Source organism: Natator depressus, chromosome 11 (genome assembly GCF_965152275.1).
Source record: "Natator depressus isolate rNatDep1 chromosome 11, rNatDep2.hap1, whole genome shotgun sequence".
NCBI classification, from domain to species: domain Eukaryota; kingdom Metazoa; phylum Chordata; order Testudines; family Cheloniidae; genus Natator; species Natator depressus.
Window position 1 is genome coordinate 2122596 of NC_134244.1, and position 24591 is coordinate 2147186.

General features: G+C 59.7%; 1 protein-coding gene across 1 annotated transcript in view; it reads right to left on the reverse strand.

Annotated features, from left to right (window-relative positions):
* WNT10A (Wnt family member 10A) overlaps positions 1 to 4129 on the reverse strand; it is a 48253-nt gene extending 44124 nt beyond the window's left edge. Inside the window, exon 1 of the mRNA XM_074966757.1 lies at positions 3979 to 4129. Within this exon, the coding sequence (XP_074822858.1) occupies positions 3979 to 4040 (62 nt within the window). The 5' untranslated portion in view covers positions 4041 to 4129. The remainder of the gene's footprint in view (positions 1 to 3978) is intronic.
* Positions 4130 to 24591: the final 20462 nt, after the last annotated feature.

The following is a 24591-nucleotide window of genomic DNA, read 5'->3' on the forward strand; positions in this document are numbered from 1 at the left end:
TACAGGGATAGATGGTGGGAGGACATGTGGGGACGCATGGACAGCCAGCCAGCCCCAGAGACCCAGGCCCGGTTTGGGTGACCACCTAAGCTTTTGGCTCGTTAACCAAGCAGAGGGCCAGTCAGTGAGGGGGCTCACCCCCTCCCGGGCAGTCACCCCGGATTTTCAGGGCTGTCACTGAGATCAGACTCCCTGAGCCCCGGCAGGCCCCGTGTCTCCTGTGGGATGGGCGTGGGCGGAGCACGCACGGCTCACACGTCAGCCATGTTGAAATTCTATTGCTGGTCTATCCAGGTTCGTGGCCCACGCCCCTCACCCTGGTATCTGGGCACCTGCCAGTCGTGCATTAAACAACACGGCTGCCATCTGTCCCGGGGGTTCTCTCTCTCTCTCACCCTCCCCCGGGCGGGGAGCTGTGCGTGCCGGGGTGGGCGTTGTGGTCGGGTTGGGTTTTCTAACACCTCCGGTGCTCTGTGTCGGCCAGAGAAGTGCCCCTGGCACAGGGAGCAGGGGCTGGGAGGGTTGGGATGGTCCTTCCTCCCTCAGTCAGGGTCCAGGCCTAAGGATGCTCTGTTCCCCCCCGAAAGCAGAACGCCCCGTGGGGCCCGAGGAGCAGAGCTCTGCGCGGGTCTCCAGCCCGGACCCCTGGAGCACCTTGAAGACAAGGACCGAGCCCTGGCCTGTGAGGCGCCGGTGCGGGGAGTGGAGACAGGTGCCCATGTCGCAGCCCAGCCAGGTGTGCGAGCTGCAGGAAAGGTGAGCCCGGAGCCCGGCCCGTTGTCTGCTGTCTCGCTCCCCACTGGCGATCCGGGGCAGAACCTCACGTTCCACCCCACGGCGGCTTCTGTGCCTAGACTCTCTTGCCAGGGATCTGAAAGTCAAGCTGGGCTCTGCCTGGCGACTCTCCGCTGGCTCTCTGGCACCCGCTGGGAAGTGTCGGGGCTGGCTTGTTCCTCTTCGGTCACTTTGGGCGCCGTGCTCCCAGGCTGTATCCAGTTCCCATTTCAGCCGCTCCTCGGCGTGGGGCTCCCAGGTCGGCAGTTCCAGGCCCACCCCAGTGGGCTCGGGCCTGTCGCTGGCACCAGGGACCAGGCCGCCCTCCCCACCTGGTTTAATTTCAGGGTCCGAGAGGGGCATGATCAGAAAGTCCGGTAGGGACAGCACAGCCTCGCCCCTTCATAGCTAGGGACCAGGCCCCGAGCTCCTCATTTGGGCCCAGCTCCCAGGGTCTGTCCGAGTCAGGCCTGGCACCGGGCTCTCCGCTCCTCCCTTCGGAGGGTCCCTCTGAACCTGCCGCGGAGCTACGCTCTGCCGCTCGACTCGGGCCTTTCTCTAGGATTCGCCAAGGGCAGAGAAGAGCCCCAGAGCTCCGGCGTCTTCCAAGCCAAGCGCCCCGCCGAGCCCCCCGCAGCCGGGGGCGGCCGCCACCCAGGTGACTGGAGCGCTGTAGGGAGACGGGACTCGCTTGGAGGGGCGCTGGGCGCTATCTGCTCTGGCTGTAATTCATCGGGGTTCGGGGGGGGTTGTCTCCCATCAGGACTGTCAGCCAGGCCAGGCTTGTTCCCCTGGACGCCGTTTTACACTGGGGGGCTAAAGTCACGCCCTTTCTCCCCTTCAGTGCCGCGGGGCCAGGCTCGGAATTCAGCCTGCTCCGGCGCCAATCCGGAGTGACCCCGCTAGGGGAGCGGGAGCGACCTTAACAACCAGAGCAGGGAGCTCCCCAAGTCCTGACCCTGAGTCGGAGTCACTCCGGATTTGCACCCGCCTGTCAGCTCAGGATCAGTCCTGCAGCAGAGTCCAGCTATACATGTCCCGAGCAAAGAGGCTTCCAGCCCTCCCCAGCCCCGCCCGTCCCTGACTCCCAGGTCTCCTGCCCCTGTTCTTCCTTCGCTTCACCCTCTCCCCCCAGGCCCGCCCGCCCCAATCCAATGGGGAGGGGGGGAGGGAGGGAACGTGCCAGGGCGGCTGGAAATCACGTGCCGCCGCTGTCATCCTCTTCTCTGATCCCCTGGCGCTGCTGCCTCGCTCCCCCCGCCCCCCCGGACTAAGTGGGTTTAAACAGGATTTCACGGTGAAAGGCCCGCGGGTCACCGGCTGCTGCGGCTTTAATTAATACACGTCCCGGCGTCAACACATTCTGTGTGAAGGGGAGGAAAGGGAAAAAAGAAAAAAAGCCAGCCCAGAAACAGGAGCTGGAGCGAGCCGGGGAGGAAAAGACAGGGGAGTTTAACCCTTCCCTGCCCGCCGCCCGGAAGTTTGGCAGCTGGCGGGGGATCAGGGGAGATCAAAGGAAGACTCTGGAGTGGCCCTGTGATGCGGAAAAGGGGGGGGGGATCATGGCATGCAAAGGGGGGGAGGTGGGAGTCCCCCCCGGAACTCGACGTGGGGCACCAGCCGGCTCCCCGCCCCCAGTCTCTGTTTCCCTCGGATTTGGGATGAAAGGAAAAGCAGAGACCTAACGACCAAAGGAGCTGGGTTCTCCTGGCCCCGCCCTTCGGGAGCGGCCCCCGCACCCCACCCCCAGCATCCCAGCTCGGGTGGCCACAGGGGCGCCCCGTTCCCCTCCAGGGACGGGGTGCAGCGCTACCTGCCGAACCCTCCATGCACGGACAGACCCCGAGTTGCCTGGACTAACAACACCCCCCAGCTGCGCTTCCATTTGTAGGGCCCAGCGCCAGGCTCTCCAGGCGTTTCCCGAACCCCGCCGTGCACAGGGGCTGGTCGGTGAGCGCCCCGCACCTCCCCCAGAAACCCCCCTCTGTCCAGCCCAGGAAAGGCAAACAATCCCCCAGGAGACCGTCAGAGGCACGGAGCTTGGCCTAGAGTGCGAGTCTTCGTGTTCAATAAACCCCAGCAAAATGCCGCCCCGGCAGCCACATGGACTGGCTTGTAGGCGTGAATCCAAGATTTTCCAGGGGTCCATCTAGCCCCTCGACTCCTGGGAGGTTGTTTTTTAAATAGGGACAGCTGAGCTCCGCCAAATACCCACTCCCCCCAATCTTGGGACCCTAGAACCGACCCCGGGACACAACTTGGCCCACCTCGGCCGGCAAGGCAGTGAGAGAGCTGGGGAAAGAACCCAGGAGTCCTGGGCCTCAGTTTGGACAAAACTCCCTCCTTAGCCCTGAATTGTTAGTCATTTGCCGGCGGGCGAGCGGAGCCGATTAGGCAGCCCGGCCTGGCCGGGGGACGCTACCTTTAGACACGAGCAGGTGGCGGGACAGCTGGTTCTGAACTTATTTTCTCCACATGCTACAGCAGGAGAGGACCCGATTCGGAGCCGGACAGGAGCCGCTGGGCTCTGTCTCCGAGCCCTGGGCGAGCAGACCGTCCCCACCTCACACGCACAATTCCCCCTTCCCGGGGTTTGCTCTGCGGTCCAGGTGGGCCCGGCAGGGGCTGGGCTCTGACCTGGCTTCCGCCGGGGTTCCGCACGGGGCAACGCGAGGGACGCGGCTCCCGGTTTACGCCGCGGTGGAGGTGAGCCGGGAGTCAGGCCCTCGCCCGGCTGGTCCTCCAATCAGCGCCTGACCCAGAAAGCAAGGCCGAGCAGAGGCGGCTTCCATGGCACTGGCGAGGAAAAGCAAATCCCCCTGCGGGGAGAATTTCCACACGACGGAGGAGATCTCTAGGAAGGGAAACGATCAGCCGCAGCCCGGATTATCTGGAGCAGGCGGGGGTGGAGGGGGGTTAGCACACGGGGGAAATAATCCTCCCGAATCAGTCACAGAACAGAGACAATCTGGTTAAACGTTGCATTCCGGAGAGGCACAGGGCGCTGTGATTATCACAAGGCTCCGAAGTGACATCTCCTCTCCTAGGGCCCGTGTGCGGGTGCGCGGTTCATCTCCCGGGAGCACGGGGCAGCTGCCGAGGGACCATTGGCCAAGACACAAGCCTGGGTCCTAAAGGCCCCACCACGGCTAAAAACAGGCGAGTTTAGAAGTGGGAGCCCGAGCGCGGCGGGAGTTCTCTTACCTTCGCAGCCAGAGGCCGAGGAGAAGCAGGGGGCAGAACCCGGGCAGCAGGGCCAGACCCATCTCGTGTCCCGCTGGCTCGGTGCGGGGCTTGGCAGCCGCGCCGGGCTCGGGTTTGCGGTGGGGCCTTTGGGTTTCCCGTGGTGGTTTCCCCGGCTGCTGCTGGTTCTTGTCTCTTCTCGCTGCTTCTTGCACTTCCCTCTGCTATTCAGGACCTCAGGGATCCCCCGCCTGGATTGGTGGGTTGACAGTCCCAGAAGGACGGGGCCATCCTCGCCGCAGGCAGCCCATAGCCCCCCACCCCCAACACAACCCCAACTACATGGGCCAGGCAGGGCCGCTCCCCCCTCTACCAGGACATCCAAGTTCCAAGGAGCTGCTGGCTGCTTGCAGGGGGGAGAGCTGCTCTCATTCCAGGCTCCATGTGGACAGGTCCTGCCCCTCCGCCCCCCACCCAAGTCTCCAGTGGGGGGAGGGGGGCCTAGCTGCAGGCTGCTGGCAGAGGCAGAATGAGGGGGCAGGCTGCCCCCCTGCCCAGCCCCCCTTGGCTTCCCTCTTTGTCACTCTGCCTCGCTTTGCTCAGAGCTCCCCGTCCTGTGCGCCCCGGGCGGGGCGCTCCGGTCCCTGGGGCTGGGCGCGCGGGGGGGTGTCTCTCCTTGTGGGGGGGGCAAGCTCCCCTGGATCTCTTAGGCGCAAGTGGAGCCCCAGCTGCTCCCTCCTCCCCGCCGCTTTCTCCAGCTGCCTCCGGCTCAGCGCCTCCCTGCGCCCCGCAGCCGCCTGGGACCGTCCCCTGGCGAAGAGCGCAGCGGGCAGGGTCCGGGCCGGCCTCGCACAGGGGCTGCGGCGGCTGCTCTGCCTGGGATCGCGCCGCGCGCTGCGTTCCTTGGCGCCCGGAGCCCTCGTCCCGACACGTCTGGGCAGGAGCCCGCAGGGGAAGGACGGGGGCAGAGGATGGCAGCGGCAGCGGGGCAGGCGGGGCGGGGAGGGAGCGTGCCACACACGGCCTGCCGGGGAGGGGGCGTGCGGACGGGGCGGGGCGGGGGTGGAGGTGTTGGTGCATGGGTGGGGCGGGTGGGTGCGTGTGCATGGATCTATAGGGGGGTGCATGGATGCGTGTGTGCGTGTGCACATGGATACATAGGGGTGTGGATGGAGGTGTGCGTGCATGGATATATAGGGGTGTACATCGCTGGTTATGCATGCCTGTGGATGTGAAAGTGTGCATGGATATAGGGGTATGGACATGTGTGGCTGGCTGGCTGAGGTCATGGATGTGGTATGTGTGTGTGTGTGTGTGTGTGCGCGTGGGTGTAGCTGGATGAGGGGTGTGGGCCTGACAGCATGGTTGTGAAGATGTGTCTATGGATGTGGTCTGGGAGCATGGCTGGGGTGTGCCTGGTTTTGAGAGGGCTGGGCCTGCCAAGGTGGGTGTGCAGATGTGTGAGTGAATGGAGGTGAGGGTGTGTGCATGGAGGGGGAGGTGTGTGTGCAAATCCCCATGGCGTATGGCTGTGCTGATGGAGACAGCCTGTGGGTGTAAATCCCCTAGGCGTATGGCTGTGCTGATGGAGATAGAATGTTGGAGGTGGGTGTGTAAATCCCCTAGGCGTGTGGCTGTGCTGATGGAGATAGCACGTTGGAGGTGGGTGTGTAAATCCCCTAGGCGTGTGGCTGTGCTGAGGGAGATAGCACGTTGGAGGTGGGTGTGTAAATCCCCTAGGCGTATGGCTGTGCTGATGGAGATAGCACGTTGGAGGTGGGTGTGTAAATCCCCTAGGCGTATGGCTGTTCTGATGGAGATAGCACGTTGGAGGTGGGTGTGTAAATCCCCTAGGCGTGTGGCTGTGCTGAGGGAGATAGCACGTTGGAGGTGGGTGTGTAAGTCACCTAGGCGTATGGCTGTTCTGATGGAGATAGCACGTTGGAGGTGGGTGTGTAAATCCCCTAGGCGTATGGCTGTGCTGATGGAGATAGCACGTTGGAGGTGGGTGTGTAAATCCCCTAGGCGTGTGGCTGTGCTGATGGAGATAGCACGTTGGAGGTGGGTGTGTAAATCCCCTAGGCGTATGGCTGTGCTGATGGAGATAGCACGTTGGAGGTGGGTGTGTAAATCCCCTAGGCGTATGGCTGTGCTGATGGAGATAGCACGTTGGAGGTGGGTGTGTAAATCCCCTAGGCGTATGGCTGTGCTGATGGAGATAGCACGTTGGAGGTGGGTGTGTAAATCCCCTAGGCGTATGGCTGTGCTGATGGAGATAGCACGTTGGAGGTGGGTGTGTAAATCCCCTAGGCGTGTGGCTGTGCTGATGGAGATAGCACGTTGGAGGTGGGTGTGTAAATCCCCTAGGCGTATGGCTGTGCTGATGGAGATAGCGTGTGGCTGCTGCGAGTCCCTGTCTCGGCTTGTACCTTGCTCACATCCCTGAAGTCTGCTCCCCGGAGCCCCCCGGCCGCCTTGGGCCCTGCCTGGAAAGGTGCAGCCGCTGGCACTGATGCTCGCCACAGCGCCGGGGGGCCGGAGCGGTCTCCGGCATGCGGTGGGGTTGTGATGGGTGGGGGGAGCCGTGGGGCTCCGGCTCTGCTGTTTCCCTCTAACTAAGCGCCCCTTATTCCCTGCGTCCCGGTAACCCTGGGCCGGCGGTTTGCATGTGGGGCCAGGTGTCAGCGGCTGGCCTGGGGGCTCTGCCTCAGATCTGCCGGTTGTTGCAGTGGGGAGCTGGCTGTGTCCACACGGCTCTGTTCCTGCCCGAGCGAGCCGGCCTGCCAGGGACGCGGCGCTCAGGCCAAGTCTCTCTGCCGGGCGGGACCTTTCCAGGCCTGGTAACGGGCTGTGGGGAGAGAAACACCCTGTGTGTGTGTGGGGGGGGGGGGGGGCGCAGGTAGTGCTCCGAAATAGTCCCAGGCCGGAGATCGGAGAGACTCCCCTCCAGAGACTACCTCCCTTTGCAGCGAGCCCAGCCCGGCCGCTGGTGGACGGAAGGTGGCCTGGGGGTTAATGCACCGGGCTGGGACTCAGGAGATCCGGGCTCAGTTCTGCCACCGACTCCCTGCGTGCGCCTGGACCAGTCTCTCCGCCCCGCTGGGCCTCAGAGCCGCTGATTTCTGGGAGCGTAAACTGGCCCTGGTTCCCTCCGGGCGGCTGGGGTGGCCGGAGCCGGGGGGCGGCCGCCGGCCGGGCTGCCGGGGAAGCGCTGCCATCCCCGGTAACTTTGGCCGCCAGCAGAGCGACGCGCGGCACCCAGCCTGCACCTGCTGCTCCGGGCAGCTCCCCGGCTCCTGCCCTGCGGCCCCTCCGGCTCTGCAGCGTCCCAGACCTGCCACCGCCCCGGCTCATCCGCAGGGCGGGTGCGGGGTCGCAGTGCGGGATGGGCCGGGGCAGCGGAGTGCAGGGCTCCGGGCGGGACCCAAGGTACAGAGCCCCCCACGCTGGCCAGTGGGAAGGAGCTCGCCAGTCCCTGTGCGGGGATGGAGGGAGGGGGTCCATGCTGCCCATAAAATCGCCCCCCCCTCGAGTGATCTGACTGGGGGTGGGGCAAGGGGATCTTTCCACAGCACCGGCAAACCGACCTGCCCCCCTACCCCCAGTAACCCGCCCCCCGCGTTTCTCTGGGTGCCCTGGCTCCTCCCCCTATTTCTGCAGCTGTCTGTGGGTCCCCTTTCCCTGCAGTGCCCCTGGCTAGCTCCAGCCTTTGCTCCTCTCTTGGGACCCAGCCGTACCCTCGCTCCCAGCTGCGAAACCCCAAAGCAACCGGCAGCCCGGGGAGCAGCACTGGGCCTGGCTCCGCAAACTCCTGGCTCCAGGATCCAGCCCCTTGTCTCTGGCGCCCTGGCGTCCCAGTGCCGGCTGCTGGGCCCTTATCGTCCCCGGACAAGGGCTCAGTGCCTGTGGGGAAGGGGGTGTCCCAGATATCGCTGGGGGTCCCTCACTTGGTGGGCAGGGGCCGGGCGGAGCCGCCCCTGGGGGTGGGTCGGAGAGGAGGGGCCCAGGGAACACTAACCTGCTCAGCTCCAGGCCTTGCCCTGTCGGGGTTTGCTGTGTAAATGGGGGCTGCCAGTAACCGGCTCCACTTAGGGGTAGGTTCCCGTGTTGGTGGGGAAGGGCTGCAGGAGTGGCCAGGGCAGAATTCACCTGTCACCGGTAGGACCTGGGCAGCCGCGCCAGCCAGCCGCTGCGGATACAGGCCCGTGGCAGCTCTGGGCACCCGGCCGCTCTGCCCCGTGCTCCTGGAGCCAGGCCGCCCCCAGGCTCGCCCGCTGAGGGGGCCCAGAAGGATCCCCCAGCCAGGAGGGGGCACGGAGGAGTCCCTGCAGGGATTTCCCTACCCCCCCCCGAATTTTCCAACCACCCCCCACCCCCAGTTTTATGAACAAATTACATGCAGTGTTGCCAATTTAATGATTGTTTGGACATTTGAATTTAAATTGAAACATTAATACACACTTTAAAAGCATATGCAGGGTATGATAAAATACCTGTATCTGAAAAAGTATCACAGATTTGAAAAGTATGAAGACAAGACGAGCTTCCTTCTACAGCTGTTCTTTTTAATGACCATGTCAGTGCCTTCCTGTCGGTGATGCTGGCCAGCCTAACCATTTCAAATGATGATTTGTAAGCCAAGTCTAAAGGAGCTCTCCCTGACAGCTCGTGATGAGCTGGGGCGGGGGGGAGGCTTCAGGACCAGATTGTATTTACATTCACACCTAATCTACCCAGGTATCCAGCAAACAGAGCCGTGTTGCTCAAGTGATGGATTTTGGCTGGGGCTGGGTTACAAATCACTTGAATGCGGGGGGGGGGGGGTAATGAAATGTTTTTATTGTAGGAGTAAAGGGCAGTAGAACTGTCCTTAGCCTGTGCTGATTGAGGGCATCGAGAGAGCGGGTGGGGACCTGCCCCTGCCCACTGTTTAAAGACAGAGCTGATTAGGCTCCATAGAGAGTTTTTGGTTTGTTACGTGACCCCTAGAGCTGAAATCTCTGATACTCAGTGTTTAGACCGGCTGTGGGACCTGGTTTCTGTGGAAGAGACGGCCCGGCCTGCACGAGCACCGAGGCTCCCGCCCCGAGAGCTGAACTCACGGAGTGCCGGGGGAGAGGCCGACTCGCAGAGGTCACCGTGGCAGGTGGCCGCAGAAGGTGATGGCGCAGGGCCATTGGGGCAGAGCAATAAAGTGAAGGGTGGCACGACAAACAACGGCAGCCAGAGCACTGGACTATGTGTTTTAGTGACTTTTCTCCAGAAGCTAGTTCTGTGACTGGGAAACTTATATAAATATATGTTTCCTAGTGGGCCAAGATTTTTAAAATGCATTATTTGCCCAGGTCATTATCTCACATCATCACTGGCTCAAGAGGTCATTATCTTGGGGAGTTTCTGCACTAAACTTTTTTATTATTATAATTATTTTTATGTAAGAACGGCCATATTGGGTCAGATCAATGGTCCATCTACCCCAGTATCCTGTCTTCCGACAGTGACTGTTCCAGGTGCCCCAGAGGGAATGAACGGAAAAGGGAATCATCGATTGATCCATCCCCTGTCGTCCCCTCCCAGCTTCTGGAGAACAGCCTGCTCCGTCCTCCGGGGTGGCCAATGGTTCCAGCACCACCCCCCAGCCTTTGCTGCCATGGCCGAAGGGAAAAGCTGTCCAACTCATCCCTACTGTGGGGGGCTGCTCCCGTGGGGAGGGTGTGGGGTGGCCTGGCCTGTGCCTGTGACATTAGTCACCAGAGAGCGATGCCCTAGCCCAGCAGTGCTCGGTCATCTCACTGCATCTCAGCCCACCGGTGACTCAGGCAAACTCATCACCTCCTACGACTGGGCCCACGTTTGCTCCCCCTCCCTTTCCGATTGGCCGGAGCCAGGGGCAACCCGCTCCCTTCACCCTGGCTCCCTCCAGGAGGTCGCCAGCCCGCGCTCTTGGCATCCTGAGGTTGAGGCACTTACAGAGCCCCCCAAATGCACCTTTAACCCTGAGCAGAGGCCGCAGCACTCCCCCCCGCCCCCAACTCCTGCCATAGGCAATGGCTGTGGATCAGCTGGCTGGCAGATACAGCCCATAATGACACAGGCTCCCCCTGGAAAGTTCTGATTGGCTAGGATGATCACACCGTGCAGCATTTCATTGGTTATTGAAAGGAAGACTGGCCAGCTGAGTTCAGGTGTTGCTGTCAGAGGCAGGTGAACACAGGACTCCTGGGTTCTTCTCCGTACTCTGCTGCTGACTCTTCCTGCTGCCATGGCCATTCTTCTCCCGGCATCCGCAAACAACAAGAAGAGCGGGGAACTGAACTCAGGGTCTACAACTTGAGCTAAGGGAGTAGCTCCTCTAGCTGGCAGCAGTAGTAGACTCTTATTCTCATAAAGTGACCAACCATTGGAGGGGGACAAAGACCTATGCTTCCCAGTGTGGGTGACATGAACATCCAGAAGGGAGAGGAATTATTTAGAGTGGCACGTGCTGGGTTAATCAGGACAGCAGAATTGCATCTGGGAAACTTCCAGACAGGAAGATGTGTTGAACCAGGAAATCATCCCCAGGGGGAGGCTGGGGGCCCATTGTTCTCCAACAGGGGGATGGATCCAGACCGGAACTTATCCCCCGGGGAAGGGCCGGGAGCCACATCACTCAGGACATTTAAAACTAGGTGGCACAGAGCCCTAGATGATGCGCGGTGGAGCGTAACTGTGCCCTGGTCCCTGGGGATGGACTGCAGGACCTAACAGGTCTGTGTCATCTCTAGCTTCTGTGCTGCCCATCCCCTGTTGACTCACCCACGCCAGCCCTGTCAGCAGCCCAGATTCTCCTTGGAGGCTGCTCACCCAGCGTGGTTTGAGAGCTCTGGTGGCCACATCAGCAAGCGTCTCCTCCGATTCTCCCGCCCCGCCGCGCTCCATCGCACCCACATTCCTCGGGAGGTTTCTCACCGCTTCCCAGCGGCACTCCCTCCTCGGCTTTCCTGGGTGGGGGACAGGCAGCTAATGCCGGCCGGCACTTCAAATGCTTTGCTGGGTTTCGGCAAGCACCTGAAGCTGCTGCTGCTCCTGGGGGCCCTGTGCCAAACTCGACTGATGCTTTGAAGCCAGCAGGGCCAGGGCTCAGGGCTTGGGGCTCAGAGCAGAACAGCATTCTTCAGGAGAAGCATCGCTCCGGAGCAGCTTGGCCATGCAGAGACAGCAGGGAGGAGCAGATGCCTCCCCAAACCTCCAAGAGGGCTCTGGTGGGTTCTCATTTCCCGGCGCCGGCTCATCCCTTCCTCACCCACTGGGACCTTCTCCTGGCAGGACCAGCGCTGGCCCAGCATTTCAGAAGTGGCTATAAAAGTTGTGGGTAACCAGGGAAGAATGAAAAGGAGGACTTGTGGCACCTTAGAGACTAACCAATTTATTTGAGCGTGAGCTTTCGTGAGCTACAGCTCACTTCATCGGATGCATACTGTGGAAACTGCAGAAGACATTATATACACAGAGACCATGAAACAATACCTCCTCCCACCCCACTCTCCTGCTGGTAATAGCTTATCTAAAGTGATCATCAAGTTGGGCCATTTCCAGCACAAATCCAGGTTTTCTCACCCTCCGCCCCCCCACAGACAAACTCACTCTCCTGCTGGTAATAGCCCATGCAAAGTGACCACTCTCTTTACAATGTGTATGATAATCAAGGTGGGCCATTTCCAGCACAAAAAGAATGGACAACCAAGGCACACGTCCCAGCCCCGTCCTCCGCAGAGTCATTAGAAATATTAGCCAGCAACTGGACCAGCCTTCCTTGGGAGTGATGCCAGATGCCGGAGCTAACAGCTGGGGGGAGATGCTCTCTGCTAGAAACTCCAGTGCTCTGGGACCCATGGCTGGGTCACAGACTGTGGGGCAGCCTGGGCTGGCTGGAGATCATGGGGCTGGCCAGGAGAGAAGTTCCCTGCCTTGGCCTTTTTGAGCCCCCTTCCTCATCCGGCTCCCTCATCACTAGGACACATCGTGAGATGCCTCGGTCTCCCGGGCCCCACAGTGACACAACTGTACGTCTCTTCGACAGGGCTGCCGGCCCAGTGGCGGTGGGGAGCATGGACGCGATGTATCTTGATACCAGTAAGGCTTTTGGCACAGTCCCACGTGACAGTTTCATAAACAAGCTGGGGAAATGTAATCTAGATCCTGGTTTTCAACCTTTTTCTTTTTGAGCCTCCCCCCTTACACACCACCAACATGCAATAAAAACTCCACGGCCCATCAGTGCCACAACAACTGCATACAAAAAGCCAGGGCCGGTGTTAGGGGGCAGCAAGCAGGGCAGTTGCCGGGGGCCCCATGCCACAGGGGTCCCCACAAACGACATTGCTCAGACTTCAACTTCAGTCCCGGGTGGTGGGGCTCAGGGCCCCGGGCTTCGGCTTTCTGCCCTGGGCCCCAGCGAGTCTAATTCTGGCCCTGCTTGGCGGACCGCCTGAAACCTGCTTGCAGCCCCCTAGGGGACCCCAGACCCCTGGTTGAGAACCACGGAACTAGATAAAATCACTAGATGGTGGGTGCACAACCGGCTGAAAGACCCTACTCAGACAGTGGTTATCAATGGTTCATTGTCCAAGTGGGAAGGCTTATCTGGGGGGTACTGCGGGGGCCAGTCCTGGGTCTGGTGTTGTTCAATATTTTCAGTCACGACGTGGAGAGGATGCTTATGAAATGTGCACATGGCACCAAGCTGGGAGAGGTCCCAGGCACTTTGGAGGCAGGATTAGAATCCAAAACCACCTTGACTAATTGGAGAACTGGTCGGAGATCAACAAGATTAAATGCAAGATAAGTGCAAAGTGCAGCAGGTAGGGAGGAAAACTCAAATGCACACCTACAAACTGGGATCTGGGGGGACTAGTGGATCACAGATCAAATACAAGTCAACAGCATGCTGCAGCTGCGGAAAGGCCAGTCTTACTCTGGTATTAACAGGAGTGTTGTATGTAAGACACAGGCGGTAACTGACCCACTCTGCTCGGCACTGGTGAGGCCTGTGTCCAGTTCTGGGCGCTGCACTTCAGGAAAGAGGTGGACAAATTGGAGCAAGTCCAGAGGAGAGCAACAAACCTGACCAAAGGTTTAGCAAACCTGAGCTGTGAGGAAAGGTGAAAACCCTGGGCATGTTCAGTCTGGAGAAAAGAAGACAGGAAGGGGGGACTTGAGAACAGTCTTCAAATCTGGGAAGGGCTGGTGTAAAGAGGCCAGCGATTGCTTGTTCCCCATGGCTGCTGATGGCAGGACAAACAGTAACGGGCTTAATCTGCAGCACGGGAGATTTACGTTAGATATTAGGTGAAACTTTCTAACTCTCAGGGCCGTTCAGCTCTGGAACCGGCTTCCCAGGGGGGTTGTGGGATCCCTGTCACTGGAGGTTTTTAAGCCCGGGCTGGACAAACCCTGGCCAGGGCTGGTCTAGGTTCGCATGGCCAGGTCTCAGTTCAGGGGGCTGCGATGACCTCGCCAGGTCCCTTCCAGGCCGACTGCCCAGCCACTCCAGCCACGCCTGGACCCAGCTAACCCCGTGGCACCGGGTGCAGCGGGACACTTCCCAGCACTGGCTAATCCCGCTAGAGGGCGTCTGTCCTCAGGGCATCAAGCCCAAAGGCAGCCCCGGGGGGGTCCCGGACTTGCTGGCGAGGGCTGGGGGGTGGGTGCAGTCCCGCCTCAGACATGGGCTGGCCCTAGCAACGCTTGCATTCGTCACCTCCAGGTTCAGAGACTGACGTCACTTTTGCCCAGGAGCCAGCCCGGCGGTGGGCAGCTGGAGGGCACCTGCTAAGCAATACAGGACAAGCCAGGCCACGTGGCCCTGGGGCACCCCTCTCTCGCCCCTACGGGATTGGGTCTGTGCCATGGAGTCCCCGGGCGATGCTCTGGAACTGCTCCCTACGAAGCCAGGCAGGACTCCGGGGAGTCTCCTCTCTGGGAGCAGACTGTCTGCAGGACACACAGCTCACCCGGCTTCCACCTTCCTGGGTCTGACCTCGGAGCATTCAGCCTCCTCTGCCCCTCCTGCGCTTCCCACAGCGAGTCCACCCAGGCGGGGTCCTGGGGAAGCCAGAGGGTCCTGCGCCCAAACTTCGCAGTCAGACGTGATTCTCAGCCAGCCAGTAAAACAGAAGGTTTATTAGACGACAGGAACATGGTCTAAACCAGAGCTTGTAGGTGCAGAGAACCGGACCCCTCAGCTGGGTCCATTTTGGGGGGCAGTGAGCCAGACAACCCCGTCTGCACTTCACTCCATGTCCCAGCCAGCCCCAAACTTGAAACTCCCTCCAGCCCCTCCTCCTCTGGGCTTTGCCCCTTTCCCAGGCCAGGAGGTCACTGGATTCCTTTGTTCTCCAACCCTTTAGCTTTCACCTTGCAGGAGGGAAAGGCCCAGGCCATCAGTTGCCAGGAGACAGTGTGTCACCATTTATGTACCCTGGCCCTTTGCTCTGCAAGAATTACACCCCCTTATCCCACCCCCTAGAGACTTAAGAAATGCATAGGGGAAACTGAGGCACCCCTACAGTATTCAGAGGAAACATTAAGAACAGTCCCACTTCATCACAGTCGGAGACCCTTGTCCCCAGCTGAGCCAGACCTGGGCCCCATCACGGAACAGCTCTCTCTGTGGGGATGGTGACGGGGAAGTTTGGATGCATCCCCCATGTGGGCGAGCTCTGGGAGAGGGGGCACAGCCTTCTTGGCAGCAGCTCCACTGCCATGGCACTCCCTGCACATGTATCACCACCCACTGCCGGGCGTAATGCAGAGCTAATGGGAGAGTGGCATTATTAACCTCATTAAACAGATGGGGGAATTAGGCACCAGGAGGGGAAGGCACTTGACTAAGGTCACACAGGGAGTCAGTAGCAGAGTCAAAAATAGAACCCCAGTATCCTGACTCCCCAACCCCCGTGCTCTAAACACTAGACCCCACTCCCTTCCCAAAGCTGGTGTTGACCTGAATTTATGGGCTAGTTTATTCTGGCTCATCACTGATCTGATCAGAAGATGTTTTAGGTTCTTGTCCCAATTCAGGCTACAGGGATAGAGAGCACAGAGAGTTCGATATCGTGAGAGGACTCTCAGGGTATACGTATGGTAAGGACACTTATGCTGAGGACAATACTAACTTGTTAAGATCTTTATTAAAATAAATGTAAGAAGCATAAACCCTACAAAACACAGAGTCACAAAGAAGTAATATAATTCTATGACACCTGGGGGTAACATTTCTATTCGAAAAGACTACTTAAGCTAGTATACTCACACCCTTCCCTGAAGACCCGGTAGTAGGAGACAGAGGACCAGCCTTGTCTCTGGCAGGCCCGAGGAACTGATGGTCCAGGCTTCCCAAACTGGTCGGGATTAGGTTCGAGTGTTCAGTAGCCAGGCTGTATTGCAAAGCTGATCTGGTAGCTTGACAGAAAATAAGAAAATGCGACCATCTTGCATGGTTGTTTGCCCTTGTCCCGGAGTGTGGGGGAGTCCAGGCCCTGCACCCCTCTTCCTGGGATTCACTGAGACTCTCAGCCAGCCAGTAAAACAGAAGGTTTATTGGACAACAGGAACACAGTCCAAAACAGAGCTTGTGGGTACACCCAGGACCCCTCAGTGAAGTCCTTCTGGGGGAGCAGGGAGCTTAGACCCCAGCCCTGGGGTTCCCTGTGTTCCTCCACCCAGCCCCAAACTGAAACTAAACCCCCCCAGCAGGCCCCCTTCTGCAGCCTCTGTTCACATTCCCGGGCAGAGGTATTACCTCCCCCTCCCCATCCTGGCTCCGGTGACAGGCTCTCAGGTCTCCCGTCCCCAGGGCACATTCCCAGGTCAACACTCCCCCCTCCCTGCTGCGTCACATCGTCACATCTCTCCCCCCTTCGAGACTGAACTGAGCGGGGTCACTGTGACCAGTGACCTGGGGAAGTTCGGGGCCCCCTCTCCGGGACAGCGCATCCGCTATCAGGTTGGCACTTCCCTTCACATGGACCACGTCCATGTCGTAATCCTGCAGGAGCAGGCTCCACCTCAGGAGCTTGGCGTTGGCTCCTTTCATCTGGTGCAGCCAGGTCAGGGGAGAGTGGTCGGTGTAGACGGTGAAGTGTCGCCCGAAGAGATAGGGCTCTAGTTTCTTGAGGGCCCACACCATGGCCAGGCACTCCTTCTCGATGGCCGCGTAGTGTTGCTCCCGGGGTAGCAACTTCTTGCTCAGGTACACGATGGGGTGTCTCTCCCCCTTTTCATCCTCCTGCATTAGCACCGCCCCCAGTCCCGTGTCGGAGGCGTCGGTGAATACCACAAAGGTCTTGTCAAAATCTGGGTTTGCCAGAACCGGGCCCCTAACCAGAGCCTCCTTCAGCACCCGGAAAGCCTCCTAGCAGTGCTCGGTCCAGACCACCTTGTCTGGCTTCCCCTTCTTGCATAGCTCAATGATGGGGGTGGCTATGGCGCTAAAGTGGGGCACAAATCTTCGGTAGTATCCTGCCATCCCAATAAAGGCTTGGACCTGCTTTTTGGTGTGGGGAGCGGGCCAGTCTCTGATCACCTCCACCTTGGCCGGTTCCGGCTTTAGGCGGCCGCTCCCCACCCGATGGCCCAGGTAAGATACTTCAGCCATCCCCACCTTGCACTTCTCCGCTTTGACAGTCAGCCCAGCCCCCTGGAGTCGGTCCAGCACTTGTCTAACCTGGGACACGTGGTCCTCCCAGGTCTGGCTAAAGACACAGATGTCGTCAATATACGCCACGGCAAAACTCTCCATCCCCCTCAGGAGCTGGTCCACCAGGCGCTGGAAGATGGCCGGCGCTCCCTTGAGGCCGAAAGGCAGGGTCAGAAACTCATAGAGCCCCAGAGGGGTGATAAAGGCCGATTTCAGCCGGGCATCTGCATCCAGCGGCACTTGCCAGTAGCCCTTTGTAAGGTCCATGGTGGTAAGGTACCGAGCTCCTCCCAGCTTGTCTAGGAGCTCGTCCGGCCTGGGCATGGGGTAGGCATCCGATACAGTGATGGCATTGAGCTTCCGATAGTCCACACAGAACCGGACTGACCCATCCTTTTTGGGGACCAGCACCACCGGCGAGGCCCAAGGGCTGGCCGATGGCTGGATCACCCCCAAAGCCAGCATGTCCCGGACCTCTCTTTCCAGGTCCTGAGCAGTTTTCCCTGTGACTCGGAAGGGGGAGCATCTTATCGGCGGGTGCGACCCTGTCTGCACCCGGTGGACAGTCAGATTAGTGCGTCCAGGCTGGTTGGAAAACAGCTGTCGGTACGGATGCAGCACCCCCCTGACCTCAGCTTGCTGGGCAGGGGTGAGCTGATCCGAGAGGGGGATTGTTTCCAGGGGGGAACCAGCTCTGGTCCCAGGGAATAGATCTACTAAAGGGTCATCTCCCTGCTCCTCCCACTGACCACACACAGCTAACACCACATTCCCCCTGGCATAATATGGCTTCATCATATTCACATGGTACACCCGGCGGTGGTGGGCCCGGTTCGACAGCTCCACCACATAGTTTACCTCATTGAGCTGCTTGACGACCTTGAACGGGCCCTCCCAGGCGGCCTGTAGTTTGTTCTTTCTCACGGGGATGAGAACCATCACCTGATCCCCGGTGGCGTAGGCACGGGCCCGCGCCGTGCGGTCATACCAGACCTTCTGCTTCCTCTGGGCTCTGGCCAGATTCTCCCTGGCCAGGCCCATGAGTTCAGCCAGTCTCTCTCGGAAGGTCAGGACATACTCCACCACTGACTCTCCATCGGGAGTGGCCTTCCCCTCCCACTCGTCTCTCATCAGGTCCAGGGGGCCCCTCACCCTCCTTCCATATAACAGTTCGAAAGGCGAAAATCCGGTAGACTCCTGGGGCACCTCCCTGTACGCGAACAGCAGGTGAGGTAAGTACTTGTCCCAATCCTGCGGGTGCTGGTTCATAAAGGTTTTCAGCATCATCTTTAGCGTCCCGTTAAACCTCTCCACCAGCCCATTGGACTGGGGGTGATACGCTGAGGCCCAGTCATGCCGGACCCCACATTTCTCCCACAAGCACCGGAGCAGGGCCGACATGAAGTTGGACCCTTGGTCTGTCAAGACTTCCCTGGGGAACCCCACTCGGCTGAAAATGGTCAGGAGCGCATCTGCCACGGTGTCTGCTTCAATGGAAGCTAAGGGCACTGCCTCGGGGTAGCGGGTGGCGAAATCTACCACCACCAGAATGTATTTCTTCCCCGACCGGGTCGTCTTGCTGAGAGGCCCCACGATGTCCATGGCCACCTTCTGGAAAGGCTCCTCTATGATGGGCAAAGGTCTCAACGCCGCTTTCCCCTTGTCCCGGGCCTTCCCCACCCTCTGACAGGGGTCACAGGATCGGCAATACTGCCGGACGGTGGTAAAGACCCCGGGCCAGTAAAAGTTCTGTAGCAACCTCTGCCGGGTGCGCCGGATTCCCTGGTGCCCTGGGAGGGGGATGTCATGGGCCAAGGACAGGAGCTTGCGGCGGTACTTCTGGGGGACCACCAGCTGCCTCCTGATCCCACAGGACTCCCCTTCCCCTGGGGGAGCCCATTCTCGGTACAGGAACCCCTTCTCCCACAGGAACCTCTCCTGGCAGCCTCTCCTCATGGTCCGTCCCTCACTGAGGTCGGCGATGTGACGAAGTGGGACTGTTCTTAATGGTTCCTCCGAATATTGTGGGGGTGCCTCAATTTCCCTTATGCAGTTCTTAAGTATCTAGGTGGTGGGGTAAGGGTGTATGATCACTGCAGAGCCCTAGAGGGCAGGTGTGTGCAGGGGTCTGGACACAGAGAATGGCCGACACCCTGTTTCCTGGCAACTGATGGCCTGGACCCTTCCCCCCTGCAAGGTGAGAGCTAAAGGGTTGGAGAACAAAGGAATCAGGTGACCTCCTGGCCTGGGAAAGGAACAAAGCCCAGAGGAGGGGGGGGCTGGAGGGAGTTTCAGTTTGGGGCTGGCTAGGACATGGAGTGAAGTGCAGACGTGGTTGTCTGGCTCACTGCCCTCCAAAATGGACCCAGCTGAGGGGTCCTGTTCTCTGCACCTGCAAGCTCTGTTTTAGACCATGTTCCTGTCGTCTAATAAACCTCTGTTTTACTGGCTGGCTGAGAGTCCCGTCTGACTGCGAAGTTGGGGTGCAGGACCCTCTGGCTTCCCCAGGAGCCCCGCCTGAGCGGTCTCGCTGTGGGAAGCACACGGAGGGGCAGAGGATGCTGAATGCTCCGAGGTCAGCCCCAGGAAGGTGGAAGCCGTGTGAGCTGTTTGCCCTGCGGACAGGCTGCTCACCGGAAGGCGACTGCCCCAGAGTCCTGACTGGCTTCATGGGGAGCAGTTCCAGAGCATCGCCCGGGCACTCCGTGACAACTGGTGGCAGCGGTGGGATCTACTGCACCCCGTGGATGGCGCTTCCTGCAGTAAGTGACTGGGGAGCAGTAAAACAAAGGGGGATTGATGGGGACTAGGCGTGCTGAAGATTCAGAGAGAGACGGTTTCAGGGGGCGGTTAACCCCTAGGATTGTGTGACCAGAGAAAAGGACTTTTGCAGTAACAGGGTCCCCCGGGGGACTGCAGCGAGCGGTCCCAGGGGCAGAGGAGTCTGCAGCTCGACCCTGGCAAAGAGGTGGTGACCTCGAGAAGGGCTGGCACACTAGGGGTTCTCCCTGGAAACCGTGGGGAGCTGCGAGCACACAGGCCTGTGAGTCCACAACAACTTGGGAAGAGCGGAGTGATGGCCTGTCACCGTCTCCTGAAGAAGGACATTGTAACCCTGTGCAAAAAGAGAGGGTTGAGCATTGGAAAGTTCACCAAAGCACAGTTAATCGTGCAGCTGGAGGAGGATGACCGCTCTAAGGGACAGACTCCTGACCCCAAATGGGGCTATAGCAGGATCTGGGAGCAGCTGGAGTGGGAGCCAGGCATCGCCAAGACTCCTGTCCCCGACCAGACGAGGGTCTTCACGATCGGGTTCCCCATCCGGGGATCGGAGATGGACGGGATTGGAGCTGAGTCCGAGAGAGCTAGAGGACCGTGAGAGACAGCGAGAGCCCGAGAAAGAGCTGCAGAAGCAGCAGCAGCATGAACTGGCGGTGGGGGAGCGGAGAGGCCTAGGGAACCTCCCCGGGGTGAGTGGGGATAGACCCCGGGGGGCCAGTTCCGCAGGGAACCTCGAGACTAAATTGCTGCCCCTGGTTAAGGAGGTGGAGGATGTGGATGCCCACCTCACTGCCTTTGAGCAGGCTGGAGATTTGAACCAGGGGGACCCTGCGGAAAAGCCCCGGTGTCTAGCTCCCTTGCTGGGTCCCAAGGCCATAGACTCTGTCGGCCAGATGGGTGGGGAGGTGGACAGGCTCCCACTCCTGACCCCAACCTATATGTCTGTGTGGAGTTTCCTGGGGCCAGGCCCCTCGGACCCCCAGTGGGAGCGGAAGGTGATGGTCAATGGGGAGACATTCCTGGGGTGGCGAGATCCTGGGACAGAGAGAACTGTTGTCAGGCCCTGGGTGGTGCAGCCTCAGAGGTTGAGGGGCTGTGTGAGCTGGGTGAGGGTCCCAGGGACGAAGCCCCTCGCCCTGCCTATGGCCCAGATCCCTGTGCAGACCCAGGAGGGGTGGGGCTGGCTGGTCTTTGGGGTGCTCCAGGACACCAGCTGCGAGACCCTGTTGTGGGGCAACTGTGTCTCTTTGGGACAGGATCCAGGCCCTGCTCCTGTAACGGCCAAGGGTTTGAATTTGAATCCAGGGAACCAATCGGTGGAGAGGGAAACGGTCAGTGAAAATGCAGATGACCTGGCTGGCAGCAGGGAGGAGCCGCTAGGCTCAGGCTACCTGCCTGCCTGTAAGCAGACCCCTGGGGCTGGGTGGGACAGAGAGATGCTCCCTGCGCCCTTGCACTCCGGAGAGGGGGCTCACGCTGGCTCTGATGCAGTGAGGAAAGCAGCGAGCTCGCTGCCTACCCCCACTGGCACAGCAAGGGCAGCGCTGAGCACAGGGGGAGCTGAGACCCCAGCTGAGTGGGGGGAGACACAGGCAGGGGAGGGGATCTGTGGGGAGTGGCAAGGTGCTTGGTAAGGAAAGTTTGGATGAGCCTAGGCAGCCTTGTGATCTGATGGCTTTGTCCAGTCAGCAGGGTGGGAAGGCGAGGAGAGTGGAAGATGAGTGTCCCTGGACCTTACCTGTTAGCTGGGTGGAGAATTGGGACAGTGAAGGAAACGTGCCTGTGCCTGTCAGAGGTATTGACTTGCCTGTGGAGGGAGCTACCCTGATCTCCAAGCAGGTGTCTGTGACCAGCCTTGTGTGCTGGGACAAGGGGAATGAGATCCCAAGCTGTGTGTCTGGTAAAGGAGAAAGTGTGTCCGGCTCTTCTTGGTCTGTGGAGCAGACAGAAGGGGCCTTGCAGCCTGTGATGGTTGAGCGTTGTGCAGTTGTCTCAGAGCTGGTTCTGGATTCAGCTAAAGCCCAGGAAGGGAATGGTCCTAAGTTTGTGTCTGCTCAGGAGAATGGCCCTGTAACTAGGTCGCATCCAGTTAGTGTCTATGTAAAATCCCAGAGACCAGACAATTCTGGTGCTTGTATTTTGCCTGTTGCTCGTGTGTGGTTGGGAAAGGGTGTCGCAACTCTGTCTAATCAGGGTGAGATCCTAGCCAGGGCACAAGGAGAGCGTGAAGGTGATGTGATTGTGTTACCTATGGAGGGTGTGGAAACCTGTAGCAAGAAGGAAAAGATTCCTGAACTTGTGTGTGGCAAAGGGAAGGAGAAGGCTTCTGACCATTTATCTAGGAAGTCTGTCAGTTTGCCTGAAAGGGGATTGTGTAGGAATCCACTGGACGGGCCATAGGTAATTCTGGATGTAAGGGAGACCCAGAAAGAGTCTGTTGTTGCTCAGGAACGTGTTCCTCTAGAGCAAGCCCTAGGTAAAGAGGGTAAGAGCAGAATTTCTGGGAGGGGTGAATTGTTGCATAGAAAAGCCCTAGGGAAAGGAATCCTCATGGAGTCTTTGCAAGCAGTTTACTGCAACTGAAGGGTGTGAAAGTGATTTAATCAAGAAAGTTTCAGTTCCTAACAGCCAGAAATTTTCTGTTGTGAATGGATCCACTGACTGTCCTGTTGAAAGACCCAGTGTGGATAGCTTTGAGAAGGTCTCAGATGGAGTGAAAGCTGTTAAGAAACTTAAACAGTCCTATAACCAAGTGGCTGTGTTTGGCCAGCTTGTTGGGGAGAAGACCCAATCCAAGTTTGACCCCCTGGGGTTTTGGGGTGGCCAAAGGGCGGGCCGCAGAAACCTTCCCACATGCGGCCTGCGAGTGCTATCGACCACCCCCGACCTAAGGGAGGGCGTGAAACTGGAAGGGCCTGGTGTAACTCCTACCAAGGAATGGCAGAAACGCTGGGGCATCCATGGGAACGTTGGTGGCTTCGAACTTCCCCAGGTCACCGCCTAAAGTGACCCCGCTCAGTTCGATCTCGAAGGGGGGAGAGATGTGACGAAGTGGGACTGTTCTTAATGGTTCCTCCGAATATTGTGGGGGTGCCTCAATTTCCCTTATGCAGTTCTTAAGTATCTAGGTGGTGGGGTAAGGGTGTATGATCACTGCAGAGCCCTAGAGGGCAGGTGTGTGCAGGGGTCTGGACACAGAGAATGGCCGACACCCTGTTTCCTGGCAACTGATGGCCTGGACCCTTCCCCCCTGCAAGGTGAGAGCTAAAGGGTTGGAGAACAAAGGAATCAGGTGACCTCCTGGCCTGGGAAAGGAACAAAGCCCAGAGGAGGGGGGGCTGGAGGGAGTTTCAGTTTGGGGCTGGCTAGGACATGGAGTGAAGTGCAGACGTGGTTGTCTGGCTCACTGCCCTCCAAAATGGACCCAGCTGAGGGGTCCTGTTCTCTGCACCTGCAAGCTCTGTTTTAGACCATGTTCCTGTCGTCTAATAAACCTCTGTTTTACTGGCTGGCTGAGAGTCCCGTCTGACTGCGAAGTTGGGGTGCAGGACCCTCTGGCTTCCCCAGGAGCCCCGCCTGAGCGGTCTTGCTGTGGGAAGCACACGGAGGGGCAGAGGATGCTGAATGCTCCGAGGTCAGCCCCAGGAGGGTGGAAGCCGTGTGAGCTGTTTGCCCTGCGGACAGGCTGCTCACCGGAAGGCGACTGCCCCAGAGTCCTGACTGGCTTCATGGGGAGCAGTTCCAGAGCATCGCCCGGGCACTCCGTGACAGGCCAGGTCCCTGAGCTTCTGCAAGGAGGGATCTTTCCTCAACTCGGCCTGGAACTCAGCGGCTGGGGAAGGGATGGGGCCCGGTTCCCCCTCCGTGGCCAGGTCTGAGGCCGCAGCCTCTCTGAGCCGTGCCCCTCGGCGCTCCCTCCCCACCCGAGTAGGGTCTCGCGCCTCCAGTGTGGTACCCTCCCCAGGGTCAGGTCGCAGTGCCCCTCGCCGGCTCCTGCTACGGGTCACAACCAGGGCGGTCTGGGGGTCGCTTGGCCAGTCCTCTAGGTCTCCCCCCATCAAAACTTCAGTGGGCAAATGGTGGTGTACCCCCACATCCTTGGGGCCCTCCTTGGTCCCCCATTTCAGGTGTACCCTTGCCACGGGCACCTTAAATGGGGTCCCGCCCACCCCCGTCAGGGTCAGGTAGGTGTTGGGCACCACCCGATCTGGGGCCACCACCTCGGGCCGGGCCAGCGTCACCTCCGCGCCCGTATCCCAGTATCCATTGACCTTCCTCCCATCCACCTCCAGGGGAACAAGGCACTCTCTCCGGAGGGACAGCCCCGCACCCACCCTGTAAACCGAGCACCCTGAGTCCAGAGCCTCCAGCCCTCTGGCGGGGCTGGCTGGGGGTACTCTTCCCTCCTGAGCAGGTGGCAAACTGGTAGCCCCCCTTTCCTGGGTCGCCTGCCCCTCGTCCAGCTGAGTCCCTACCCAGTTAACCCTGGGTAGGTTGGGTCTGCTCAGTTTGTCCCTGAGCCCGGGGCACTGGGCCCGTACGTGGCCTCTCTGGCCACAGTGATAGCAGCTCAGGTCACGTTGGTCCCCTCGAACGGGTCGGAGGGGCCCGACACCAGGCGTTCCCCTTTGGAGGGGGTTCTCCCTATTTCCCCGCTGGGAGGCCCCATGGTGACTCTCTCTCTGCATCGGGGGGGGCCTGTTCTTTTGGGACTCCTCCCGGCTACCCCCTGACCGACTGTTCACAAACTCGTCGGCCAGCTGCCCTGCATGCTGGGGGTTCGCGAGCTTTTTGTCCACCAGCCACAGCCTCAGGTCGGAAGGGCACTGTTCATACAGGTGCTCCAGTACAAACAGGTCAAGCAGGTCCTCTTTAGTTTGGGCCCCCGCTGTCCACTTGCGGGCATATCCCTGCATCCTGTTGACCAGTTGTAGGTAGGTGACCTCAGGCGTTTTACGCTGACTCCGGAACCTTCTCCGGTACATCTCGGGGGTCAGCCCAAACTCACGGAGCAGGGCCTGTTTGAACAGTTCATAGTCCCCTGCCTCTGCCCCTGTCATCCGGCTGTAGACCTCCACGGCTTTGGGGTCCAGTAAGGGGGTGAGGAACTGGAGCCTGTCTGCAGGGTCAACCCTGTGCAGCTCGCAGGCATTCTCAAAGGCCGTCAGGAA